Source organism: Lampetra fluviatilis, chromosome 12, assembly GCF_964198595.1.
Source record: "Lampetra fluviatilis chromosome 12, kcLamFluv1.1, whole genome shotgun sequence".
Lineage (NCBI taxonomy): Eukaryota > Metazoa > Chordata > Hyperoartia > Petromyzontiformes > Petromyzontidae > Lampetra > Lampetra fluviatilis.
Window position 1 is genome coordinate 15,176,054 of NC_136286.1, and position 13,369 is coordinate 15,189,422.

The following is a 13,369-nucleotide window of genomic DNA, read 5'->3' on the forward strand; positions in this document are numbered from 1 at the left end:
GCACGTGAGTACAAGGTGCTCCTTAATAAGTGAAGTCACGAAACAGTCCTTTGCGAGCCGCAATCGGCTCCGGACCCTGTTCTAGACGCACGCATCGTACGCCTCCTGACTTTGACATTCCTCGACGGAACTGCTCTGGAACATCAACCGCAGCAGATCGTCTATATGCCGACCGATGCGCACATCTCAAAACATTAAAAGAAAGACAAGCCACAGTACGTAGTGCAATTGTGGTCATACAACCCAAGCTGTGAACCATATAAACCACTGAAGTCTACGCATCTTGCAGGAGGATCAGCAACACCACACGAGCTCTCTTTTGCAGCCCTCTCCTCGTGGCCAGCAGACCGAGACATTGGCATTGAGCTGCTGAACCCATTGCTATCATACACAAGAATAGAATAGCGTGTGGGAGTCAGCGCGCTTGGCTTCCCTATTGAAGGAGGAGTTCGTGTTTAGTTTGCTGAGCTCGGTGAGAGCTCAAGAGACCAGGACAGAGATTCGTTCGCAACGGTGACCTGTGTCACCAACATTACAAAAAAATCCAAACAACGCGTGACGTCACCGCGTCTTCGACTCTCGTGACCTCACCGCGTCATCGCTTCGCGTGACGTCACCGAGTGGCCGCGTGACGTCACCGCTTCCGCCTGGTCGCCGAGGCCGCGGTGCGCGCCGGGAGGAGAAGGAGGCAGGAAGATGGCGGCGGGGCAGCAGTGGGTGCTGGTGGAGATGGCGCAGGCTCTGTACGAGGTGAGGCTCCAGCAGCCTGCAGCAGGCTCCCTCACACTCGCTCCCTCACACTCGCTCGCTCCCCCACTCGCCCACGCCTCCGACTGGTCGAGGCTCGCGCGCCAGTGGGAGGCTTTATTCGTGAATAGGAAATGAATGACTTCTAGAGTCACGGCGAGGAGCTTCATCAGCATCGGGCACGATGAGTCCACTGCCGGGGGGTGAAGGCTCCCCCACACCGCCCCGACCTCGACACGGACGCTTCTCTTTGCTCCGTCTCGGTGGACTTCCCCCCTGACCCGTTCCTTGGCTGCGCCTCCATTCGAGACTCTCGTCCCCTCGAACCGAAACGTCCCCGGTTCGAGCCCTCGGAATCGTGCGGATAATGGCATTCAGCTCCGTATGTTCTCTCATGCTTAGTCTTGGGCTCTGGTTACGTCTCTGCGCCGGCGGTTTTTAAAAAATTCCTGAAATCGCAGCGCCGTGACATCGATAAGTGAACAGTGTGCCGGAAGGAGTCCGAACTTGGGATCCAGTGCGCGAAGCGCGTCAACTCGCGTCTGACTGCCCGGGGCACCCAGCTCGGGTGGGGCTTGGGTGGCGTCATTAATGAGTCGGCGACTCGCCAGCCTCAACATTCTCACCTCACCAGTGGCCCACACCAACCTCAACATTCTCACTTCATCAGTGGCCCACACCAACCTCAACAACCTCACTTCATCAGTAGCCCACACCAACCTCAACATTCTCACCTCACCAGTGGCTCACACCAACCTCAACATTCTCACTTCATCAGTAGCCCACACCAACCTCAACATTCTCACCTCACCAGTGGCTCACACCAACCTCAACATTCTCACTTCATCAGTAGCCCACACCAACCTCAACATCCTCACCTCACCAATAGCCCACACCAACCTCAACATCCTCACTTCATCAGTAGCCCACACCAACCTCAACATCCTCACCTCACCAGTGGCTCACACCAACCTCATTTCATCAGTAGCCCACACCAACCTCACCTCACCAGTGGCCCACACCAACCTCACCTCACCAGTGGCTCACACCAACCTCACCTCATCACTGGCTCACCAACCTCACTTCACACTTCATCAGTGGCTCACGCCAGCCTGAGCCTCATCAGTCGCTCACACCAACATCACTTCATTCATACTACAGTACATCAGTGGCTCACACCAGGCTCACTTCATCATTCAAAGACGCAGCCCACCTAATATACCATCCACAGTGGCTCTCGTCGCTACACACGCAGGCTATGTCACCCATTACCCGACACGATTTGTAAATTTCGTTTTCGGAAGAAGACTTTAGAGTGATTTTACGGAGCACGCTTCAGCGACGTCTCTAGTGACATTTACAGACCAGAAATGACATTGCAGTGTTGCCCAACGTCCATGGTTCGATGTCATGTAGCTCATCATGCTTCGCGAACAAAACGTACAACTCGCGTCGGAGACACACAAGAGGTGTTTGTTTTTTCGTCTTTAAAGTTGGCAGACCTCACATCATCAACCTCACATCATCAACCTCACATCATCTTGCAGTAGCAGTCTTTCCAGCCTCGCGTCTATTGCGCTCGGTCGAGCTACAGCAATGTGTGGGTTCATATTCTTGGTTCTTTCGGCAAAGTCACGTAGAAGGGAAATAATAAAATAAAATGTGTGGGTTGTGTCAGGTCCTTCCCCACTTTCTGAGATGGGCCATTTAGAATTTACAGAGCGACAGTTTCACATGAGCGGATACTGACTAGGATAAAACAAATCTTGAATTAAAACAATTTTTGTAAATAATTATGCTTACGTAAACAATTGCATTCCATATTTACTCAAGTATATTATAAATAAAATGTAAACGTATGCAGATGTGTGTAAATGCCACGTATGCCGCCTTAATATAAATATTGTGAGAGCAGAGCTAATATACAAAATAATGCATTTCATGAGGTTGTACAATAACAAATTAAACACCCCGTATAGTTCTCTGGCTGTAGTTATTTTTGTTGCTACTGCTACTTCGCATGATAGGCCTCCGGCCTCTGCTTAGCAACTGCAAGGTCAAGGTTCATTGTTTTACATTGTTAGGCTCATTGCGTGGGCTTCGCATGCGTCAGTAGGTTGTTGTGCATGACTCGCTGGTTTCGTGTAGCAATGAGTTTACAAGCCCGTGTGGTCGACCACATACAATTTTTTCACAAGAATAGCATTACAATTTCACTCCTCTTGTTTAAAATAGTGTCATGTTTTTGCTTTATAAATATAAGGCATTATTCCAAACATAAATAGTTACGTATAAGTCATGTATAAGAATTGGTTCTGAGTACAGTAATACCCCAGTTTACATCGGGGATCCATACCTGAAAGGTACAACCACGAATATCAAAACGACGCAAATAAAAGCGATTTACAGGGTTGGTGAGGCGGCGGATTCGAGAAGGGACGGACGATGCCGTCAGCAACATAAGGATGGGTTGAGGCGACTTAAATCAGGTTGTGGTATTCATAAAGTGACAACGTATTTGCGAAACAACGCAAAAGGGGGAGACGAAAATTGGGGTATTGCTGTATATATGTGTTCTCACAAGATCACGTGTGTGTGTGTGTTTCGCAGGCGCCAGCGTACCACCTGCTGCTGGAAGCGCTGCTCATCTTGTGCATCGTGCGTCTGCTCTTCTTCTCGAAGTCCTACCGTGTGCTGGAGCGCTCAGACCTCACTGACAAGGTGACGCGCATACCCCCCTGCGCTGCACCACACTGCGTTTTTGGCACCACGTTGCACTACCACACGTCACACTGCATCATTGTATACTGCTCATTCCACCATGCACATTGAAAGCATTACAGAATTCATATGCATAGTTTTTATAATCAGGTGTTAATTGGCAGGTGATTCTGAATCACTGTTTTCATTACCGACCTTCATGAATTGTGAATCCTTCCCCTTATAAGTAAAGCATTATCGATATTGTTTATATCAGGAATATTTCGAAGTTATACCTTTGCAATGTGTGTGCTTGTACATTAGGAAAAAGAGGAGCTAATAGAGGAATGGACGCCGGATCCATTGGTGCCACCTGTGCCTCAGGACCACCCTGCACTCCACTACTCTATTGTGTCAGGGTAGGCTCTCTACACACATGGCACTGATGACACTGTGAATAGCATATTGTGAGATTATTAGCACATTCCCATTTTTGTAGCTTTTCAACACTATATTTATGTACAGATATATTTCGTCGTGCTTGTACACTGTTTGTATGTCTGCGTGTAATACTGATATGCACTTACCTACCAGTCAACAACAGACAACTTGACATTTCACACGTTTTGTGATTATCAGCTTCAGTGACCATTATCCAAATTTGACGTACAGCTTCGGAATTTTCCTCCGCGGTTGTGTGCAGGGAGCCAGGAAAGAAAATTGTGGTAAATGACAAAGAGTGCATTAACTTGGCCTCCTTCAACTTCCTTGGACTCCTAAGCAACAAGAGAGTCAAGGTGACAAGCATACACCCATCCCACCACACACTAGGCTGGCTGTTCTGCACGCTTGGCAATGAGTAACAAAACAACCTCAACACATTCGTCAATGACACTGCTTTGAAAGCAAGAGTTTATAACAGGTAACATTTTGGGTAATGTCCCTTCTCACCAGAAATGGATATGTCAAATGTGTTGAGTTTTGTTGGTATATGTGCTTGTGCACCACTGCCAATGCAATGTTACCAAATGATTTGCTTCATTGGTAGCGTGAGTTTCTGGCACTTGTTGATTTAATATGCGATGAGTTTCCTGTATGTGTATTTCCAGCTGTATTTTTTCAGAGTCCAATTAAATCCCGATGGTTTTGGATGTTACCACTTTCTCTGCTTGCATGACTCCAGGATGTTAGAAGAGAAAGTGGAAACTGTGAGTGACCTGGGTCGAAAAAGAAGAGGAAGTGCAGAAACAACTGGATATATGAAATATATTGAAGATTACAAATGAGATTGAGAAATGACAAGCGATAGAAATATACATTCCAGAAGGGAATAACGGAGGAGCCCAGAGCTTTAAAGTGCCTTTGAATTGAGATGGCCGGGTTCACAGAGCAGTGCACTAACAACTTCACCACTTCTGCTCCCATTTCCCAAGGTCATCTAGAGTTGGTGAACACTCTTTAGAAAACACAGCAGCACCCTTGTTTGAGATAATACAGAAGAAGAAGTGTGTAGCAGGAGGGATGATTTTCCTAATAATTTCTTCTGACTCAAATGCTCAAGTGGTCTTTAGGCCTTCCGTATTAAACATCGGCTCTCCAGCTTGGCTGATGTCAGTACTACACACATACATACGATGCAGTAAATGACTTAATTTGACTCACTATTCCTCCATCATAAAGGAATAAGAAAAAAAGCAGTCTACATTGTTGTTTATCCAGTGCTATCACGTGGACACGGGGGTTTCTTTGCCTTATCTCTGTTGTGTTTATATTCGCAAGGCATAAGATGTCACATCTGCACAGTGTTGTGTCATGACTTGAGTTGATACAGAATTGCAGATTGGGTCCCACTCAGAACTGAAATCTGGCCCATGGTGTCACTTCTCTCCGCATGCAATCTATGTTCTGTTCATGGCGTGCAATGCATGTCTAATGTGCCCGTTGTGTGGTTGTTGCATGTTTGCGTGCAGAAAGTGGCACTTGAGTCTCTGGCGAAATATGGTGTGGGGACATGTGGGCCTCGTGGGTTTTACGGCACCTTTGGTAGGTGGTGTAGTGTTTAGGTGCAAGTGCTCATTGTGTTCTCTATATGTTCATTGAGTGTTGCTGCTATATAGGAGAGTATTGTGAGGAGACTGGATTTCGTGTAATGTGGGATAATTTACATTCAGAGCATGCTTTTTTTCATATATATCATGTATGTAATATAAATTAGTGTGCAGTATTTAAATGTGATTCTATTATAAGGTACAAGTCTAATCAAAAGTGCAAGAATAATGAAAGAGTGTAACTGCAGTGTCGAGCAATTGAGAAATGAGGGCATCTTCGGGCGTTGAGTTTGCTGGTCCTGTGGTTCACAGATGTGCACCTCGAGCTGGAGGAGCAGATCGCCCGGTTCATGCGCTGCGAGGAAGCCATCATCTACGCGTACGGCTTCTCCACCATTGCCAGTGCCATCCCTGCATACTCCAAACGCGGGGACATCATATACGTGTGAGTTGGAGCTTTGGTCCATTTTCATGGTTAAGAGCAGACACTTTGCAGCAATGCTTACGGGACTGTTTCAGATCTCCAGTGCCATTTTAAACAGGTCAAGCTATCTTTACAGAAAAATACGTAAACCTATTATGTGTGTATATATATATGGTATGTACCTTTAAGTACGTGCTGTGTATGCTTGCGTTTGTGTATGTGTTTACTTACACATGTTGCGATTGCTCGCACGCGTGTGCGTGCGTGTTTGTTTGCAGGGATGAAGCGGTGTGCTTTGCCATACAAAAGGGCCTTCAGGCATCCCGCAGCAACGTGATATATTTCCGACACAACGACGTGGCCGACTTGGAGAGGCTGCTTCAGCAGCAGCAGCAAGAGGACCGCAAGGCAGGCTACCAGCAAGCCCACGCTTGCACCGCGAGCACTTAGGGCTCCATGTTATACACACGTGCATGTGACGTGCACCACGTTTGTGCATCTAGCACGCACAAATGGTACAAAACTCAAAATAATAATTCAAGTCATTGTGGAGAATATAAGTAACAAAATATTTAAGCAGGCAATATTTCCCCTTCACCTATCCATCCCTCCATGTAAGAAATAAAAGTATTTAGGCAGAGCGACCTCCCAGAAGGGCCGTGCAGCTGATGGCTGGTGTAAGAAACGCTGTTCTTTTTTACGTGGAGAGATGGATATGTAAAGGAGACATTGTCTGCTAATCTCTTTTGAGAATGTATACTCGGTTGCTACAAGAGCTGACGTGATCCATGGAGGTCCCTCGGTAAGGAGTGAGATCTCAATAAAAATGATCCGTCACTGATCCTACTGCCATGCAATTAAAATAACGGTCAATTCAAACTGCAACCGAATTAAAACCATTGATGAAAACAATCACGACCCACACATCAACACTTTCCTTTCACTTACGGAGAGAGATTCCAACCAAAATCATTAATCCAAAAATAAGATTGACGAATGTTTGCACGGACGATCGCGTGCGCTTACAGAACCCGAAGAAGGCGAGTGTGGTGCGGCGCTTCCTGGTGGTGGAGGGGCTGTACACCAACACGGGGGACGTGTGTCCACTGCCCGACCTGGTGAGCCCTGGGCCTGCCACCCCTGTCCACCGTCGGCACTTACTCCAAACCCTTCACTGTTTAGTCAACGAGTCGCATTGACGGCTGGCTCAGAACGGGCGTTGAGGCGGTCCGCATCTCCCGTTTACAGCCCTGAACTCGTGGTGGAAATTCCACATTCCAAAGTGGTACTCGCTTTACTGACCCCGGAGTGATGGAGGGTTGAGTTGGCCCCCCAACCGGGATTTGAACTCCCATCCTTGTGATTGCGAGCGGCTCGCTCTACCGCTGAGCCACCTGACAATTGAACCTACTGTCCCAGGATTTGGAAATCTTTCATACAAGTCAGTTGATCATTTGTCATGAGTACATGCTTTAATGTGCATGCTTTTGAAATGTTGCCCGCTTGTTTGTGGTACATGTTTAATAGTATACTGTTGCTGCACTCTGTGCGTTGTGTGTGCACATGTGACGCTGCACACCTGCTCTGCGCTTGGCTGTGCAGGTGCGGCTCAAGTACCAGTACAAGGTGCGGATCTTCCTCGAGGAGAGCCTCTCCTTCGGTGTGCTGGGGGAGACGGGCCGCGGAGTCACCGAGCACTTCGGGGTCAACGTGAGTGAGCGGGGGAGGGGGGAGATCAAGGTGGGCGTTGGGGAAGGGGATGCGGGACTGCATCCAGTTCTGGCACGTTAACCAATCTCGCCGCTCCATCTCCTCGGTGGACGTTCACCTCGGACTCGTCCCATCCCTTGGCTGCCATGACAAAGCAGTAGAAATGAACTACGGGTGACGTAGCCCGGAGTGGAGAGCTGCCGCCTGAGCGAGGAGATTTCCGTCTCGGTCTCAATGCAATAGTCAAAGCGATCAGGAGAGCAGCAAACGCCACTCGACAGCCTCGTGCGGTGGAAGGAATCAATGTGACCGTTTACAGCTGTGAGTGGTTATTATTATTATGTACTCGGAGTGTTAATTTCATATTTTTAGCATGCCTTTGAATTGACTATCTTGGCCGAGTTCCCTACATTTAGTATTTTTACCTCCTTGCAGGTCATGCTATTGTAACGAGAGACTCATCCGGTGAAGCCCCACACATGAGACATCACATACGAGTCGTGGACAGACGATTGCTAATGGTGATTACCAGGGTCCATTCTCTGTGCAGATTTTACTGCGATCACATTGGCAATGGTTACAAAATGATTGAAAGTCTCTGATTGGAACACCTTGGTATGGATAAACGTTGGCTTATGTATAAAATGTGCTTTTTATATGAAAAGTACTGTTTTTTACCACATAATGTAGAGTGGGTTGTGTCTATCACAGTAGAGTGTGTTGGTGTCTTTAGATAGAAAATTGTGGGGAGCGGTAGTGTAGTGGTTATTGCATTGTGCTATAAACCCAGCCACCCAAGTTCGGTTCCTGCTCACGACCGATAACAGTGTGAATATTTGAACTGGTCCTGGTCATCCGCTGAGTCAACTCAGTCTTAAGTGAGTGCCTGATGCAGTGTGTAAAAACGAAGGCAGCCGGATGTGATGCTGGCCACTCACCCCCTTCCGTGCTGTGCCAGCCTTCATCAGTGCTCAGCGACAGCACTTGCCCCAAACGTCTGTTGCAGGCTATACTGGGGATCATTGTATTTGTCTATAAAAATGTACATCTTGAGCATTCTTTTTTTTTTGCTTCTAATCTCTTACCTTATTTGTGTGCGCCTGTCAAATGTTTTTCTTATATTTGTTTCTCCGTCTTTTCTTTCCCAGCCAGTCTCGTTTAACTTTTCCGGTGTGTTTGCTCATCTGTGTGCACGCTTCAGATCGATGACATCGACCTCATCAGTGCCAACATGGAGAATGCCCTGGCCTCGATCGGAGGCTTCTGCTGTGGGCGCTCCTTTGTGATTGATCATCAGGTAATGCTTCTACTTCAGCGTGTGCCATTGAGGGGGTGACGATCGATTTGCCATTAAATGTTATTGTTGCTCAAAACTTTTAACTGTTGGTGATTGAAATGAGTACAAGGTGGGTGACTGGATTTCAGTGATGAGTTTGACCTTTCAGTTAGTCTGTCATTGGAGACTGTATTATTGTCAGTGAGAAAATGACCTTGCAACTAAAGCCCAAATAAGGTTTGGCAGTCTGGTCATGTACTGTAGCTCTTGCCACATCGGTGCTAAGTCATGTTTAAACAATTAAGACATGCTCTTCTGTTTTAATTGACTGTACAAAAAAAAGTTTGAGGTAGTTAACCATATAATTTGACAAATTATAGTAAAACCCTGTTCATTAAAACATGTAAGGTCTTGATTAATCTTCATTATACGTGGCAGGTACAAGGCATTGTATTATTCGTGCTCGACCTAATATTTAATTTTGCTGCCGTGTTAAGAGATTTCTCTAAAGCGTCGATCATGGGTGCGTTGCGTATTTGTTATTGTTGACTGCTGTTCGTTAAGAGAGTGTGTGTGGCATTGCCCTCTCTCCCAGCGACTGTCGGGCCAGGGCTACTGCTTCTCGGCGTCGCTGCCACCGCTGCTCGCGGCCGCGGCCATGGAGGCCCTCTCCATCGTCGAGGAGTGCCCAGGTGGGGCGTGCGGCGTGCGGTGCGGCACGCTGCCCCCGAAGCGTTTGCCTTTTGCTGCATAGCTGTCAACCCACACGGTCTACCCGTATTCTTGTGCAGAGAAATTTAGTTTTCAGGTCCATACGGCGTACAGCCATTTCAATACGCGCAAAAAAACATGTCTATTTGTTGGTGTTTCTCCTTTGTGATCGAACGTTGAGGTTTATAAGGGCACGGGGTGACCAATAAGGTCTGAATTGGTCTGTAATAAGGCAGGCACTGATTAGGGGTTGACGGGTAAGCTCTTGGGAGTTTCTTGTCTTCGTTTTACTCCGTAACTCCTGTTCCCACACACCCCAGTGCCCCAGTGTTCATTGGTAGGTAATACGTGCTTCAGATGCACAGTTATTAATACTATTTATGTCGTAATTACTGCTGGATTTAAAACGTTATTCCCAATTTTGCCTAAACCTTGTGGCTGGCATTATATACACTGCATGGGCAATATACGAGTGCAGGTCTTAAAGTGCTGGAACCATCAATACAATTTTTACATACATAATGGGATATAAACAACCATAGAAATTATTTGAAATTAGACCACTGCCGTTCTCCAAGTGCTTCTATGTGTATAGACGGTATATAATCAATATGTTGTAAATAGCCTCTGGCAATTTAATTACAATAGGCGGGGATCTCGGTGTAGAATTAGTCAACACCCACTGGTTTACCAGTCTTGATATTACTTTGTGGTCCTTATTTGTGCTCAAATCCTGAAACGTGCAATCTAGAAATAACCACGTATGAGTGGCGATTGTAGGTTGGCGCTTTGCATGTCATCTCTAGATGTTAAATGTATGTGGTGCTTTTCATAGTCTGTAACATTTTTGGTGGTGCGTTTTATTTTCTAGATATTTTTGGCGAATTACGCAAGAGAAGCAAGCACATGCACAGAGCACTGCAGGAGTGAGTAATGCAAGGCACCACAGTTGGCTCGTAACAATACACTCCACCCCACCCCGAGCACTGATATCTCTCATGTTATGCACCACGCCTTCCCGTGTTCCCAAGCACCGTCCTGCTCTGCGTCACGTTCACAACGTGGCGAGGCTTTTGCGTGTGCGTGCACGTGCTCGTGCCGCCACGCATGTTGTTTGCCGCTGTGGCGCTCGCACGCGTGTTGACGTGGTGTGCCGTGCTTGCACGTTGCGCGCAGCGTGCCGGGGCTGCTGCTGTGCGGCGAGTCCCTCTCCCCTGCCACCCACCTGCGCCTGGCCGAGCCGTCGAGATCCCGGGATAAGGACAAACGCACCCTACAGAGGATCGCAGAGCTGGTGAGTCCCCGTCACGTGTGAATACCTGTGTGCTCGTCGGTGTTGTATGTACGATTATTCAACTCGACCAGATGTATTCCGTGTTGCGCTCATGGTAGTTAGCAGCTTAAACCAGTTTGCTTGCTTAGAAATCTCAGAAGTGTGCACGGTATAATATATGCACCTGCTAGAATATGCCAACGTTAATTGTAAATATACGATGGCTGGGCGTCGCATCTGGATAATTACTGTGATGATTCGATGAATACAGATCAAGATGTCACAGCTAATGCCGATGCCCCTCCACATTACACCATCATTTCCTCTTTCAATAATAGAATTCCTTGCTGGCCCCTTCACTGACATCTTCCATTTCTTGTCGCTTATGTACAAAGGAACTCTTGTTCTGAACCAGTTTCTCTATTTTGCGATGTCTCTTTTTAACTTAGCGTACGTTCTTCAATGGAGCCACCCCAAAATATCCCAAGTGTCGTTTGTGTTTGTAGACCCTATCTCCAACGCCTTCAGCTTGCGTGCTCGCAGATTCTGGTTCATGTTTGGAAAGTGAGAGGGAAAAATGTTTTTCTGCGTGTAGGAGACCATTTTCTTTTCGACAGTTCTGCCAGCTTCTGGGCTTTTCCCCCCATCAAAAATCCACATCATGAGAATTTTTTAAAGTTTTCTTTTCTCATAATCGGAATTGCTTCTATCTACTGGTGTCTGAGAGATAAAAGTGGATTCCAAGATATGTTGGATCATAAACTGCTTATGATAAGTTCTAACATTCTGCACTCCTCTCCTGAAAACATTCACTTTTCGAATGTAATCATTATTGTTGTAGTTGTGTGTGTCCATTGGTGTTGGCTTTCAGCATTTCCCTCTTGTCCTCCAGTGCCTGGAGGATGGGGTTGCTTTGACACAAGCACAATACCTGGAGAAAGAAGAGAAATTCACACTCCCTCCAAGGTAACAACATACTACACAGGGCCAGGAGAGAATATTCCAGTTCACAATTTTGCTGTTCATGCAAGGGCGACGACCATTTCCCCTTCGTGTTCTATATGTGTTAGTCATGCGAATGCGAGCAAACGCAGTTATGCGTGCTTGCGTTTGTGCACATTCCTGCGTGCGCGATATTGCGCCGCGTGTGTGCATGCAAGGATATTCACCTCGATCATGCGAATGCTGTAGTGCGTGCTTTGTATGTGCACGAATGTTCCTGCGTGTGTGCTAATGCAGTGTGTGTGCGTGTCCGTGTGTCAGTCTGAGAGTGGTGGTGAGCGTGGAGCTGACACTTGAGGAGCTGGAGATGGCGGCCCGGGTGATACGAGGGGCAGCAGGGCGCGTGCTCGCGGCTTGAAGGAGGACCAACGGCGAAAGAAGAGGCGCAGTTATTTTTAACTGAATGACAATCGTGTAATTTAAGTACAGGGAGCACTGATTTGCTTTTCTATTGCCAAATGAGGACTTTTGGGCATTAGGTTAGGGGGGTAACGCTCAGAAGGAACTAAAACACAAATCAAGGCATGGGGTTTTGCACACTTGCCTGTGATTGCTTTGAAACATTGATCGGACACAAAAGCAAGAGGCTTGTGTCCTTTTATTTTTCACTTTTTGTCGTAATGGCATTACCGTATAGGTCTTGTGAGTGTTCAGCGCTGCCAATCGTGTCAATGGGAAGATTCGGAGGTCACGAGGAATCCCAGCTGATGACATGCGTGTGGGAGAATTGTTCAGGTTGTTCACACGGAAGGTGTCACTTCTGATAACTTTTATACTCGTGTTCATCGTGTGCATTAAGGCAGACGGTTAAAAGTAATACTTTATCACAACTCCATTCCATCAACTCGGCACGAACATAACGGACCTTAGTTGTAAGTGCAGCAGATACACGTTGAAAGTTTAGGTGACGTACAAAGCTGCACATCTGATAATCGTGTTGAAAAGCTGTCCCGAGCTGTAGATTGGACAGGGGAGTGCTCGGCAAGTAAATTCGTTGCCGTGGGCAGAGGGCCGGCCTGGTGTACGTGGGAGAGTGCGCCGGTTACCGTTCAGCTGGTTTAATGCTTGTGATTTTTTTACCACTGAAAATATGGATTATGACCCAAAGTAAAGAACATTTATATTTTAAGTTTCATGTTAAATTAACAATAAACTCTAGTTTGAGTACAACTTGCATGAGTTCTGTCCACCACAACTTGTATTTGTTACCGGTGCTGTGGAATGCTCAGCTGCAGTCCCGTCACTCGGCTGTGTGGATGGTTCAGCACGTCATTGCTGTTTTAAGCTTGTGACACTTTAGTGATGCAACAGCTGCACAGCTGACGGACTTGGCTTTGTTGCAATATTTAACATTCACTTTTGGCACTAATTGCATCATGTGCACACACAACGTAATTAAACATCGTAAGATCAATGAAATAAACATGTCTTTCCGCCTTACTCCATTATCCTAATTACTTTCACATTGCGTGCCCTTT

At 46.8% G+C, this 13,369-nt stretch overlaps 1 protein-coding gene across 1 annotated transcript; it reads left to right on the forward strand.

Moving 5' to 3' along the window:
* The first annotated feature begins 629 nt into the window (after positions 1-629).
* On the forward strand, positions 630-13,327 carry SPTLC1 (serine palmitoyltransferase long chain base subunit 1). The gene is made up of 15 exons (XM_078861761.1): positions 630-750; positions 3,358-3,468; positions 3,772-3,866; positions 4,151-4,244; positions 5,418-5,490; positions 5,808-5,940; positions 6,198-6,327; positions 6,948-7,037; positions 7,522-7,629; positions 8,831-8,926; positions 9,501-9,597; positions 10,488-10,542; positions 10,793-10,910; positions 11,782-11,855; positions 12,153-13,327. The coding sequence occupies exons 1-15, from the start codon at positions 697-699 to the stop codon at positions 12,247-12,249; spliced, it is 1,425 nt and encodes a 474-aa protein (XP_078717887.1). The 5' UTR covers positions 630-696; the 3' UTR covers positions 12,250-13,327.
* The last annotated feature ends 42 nt before the right edge of the window (positions 13,328-13,369 follow it).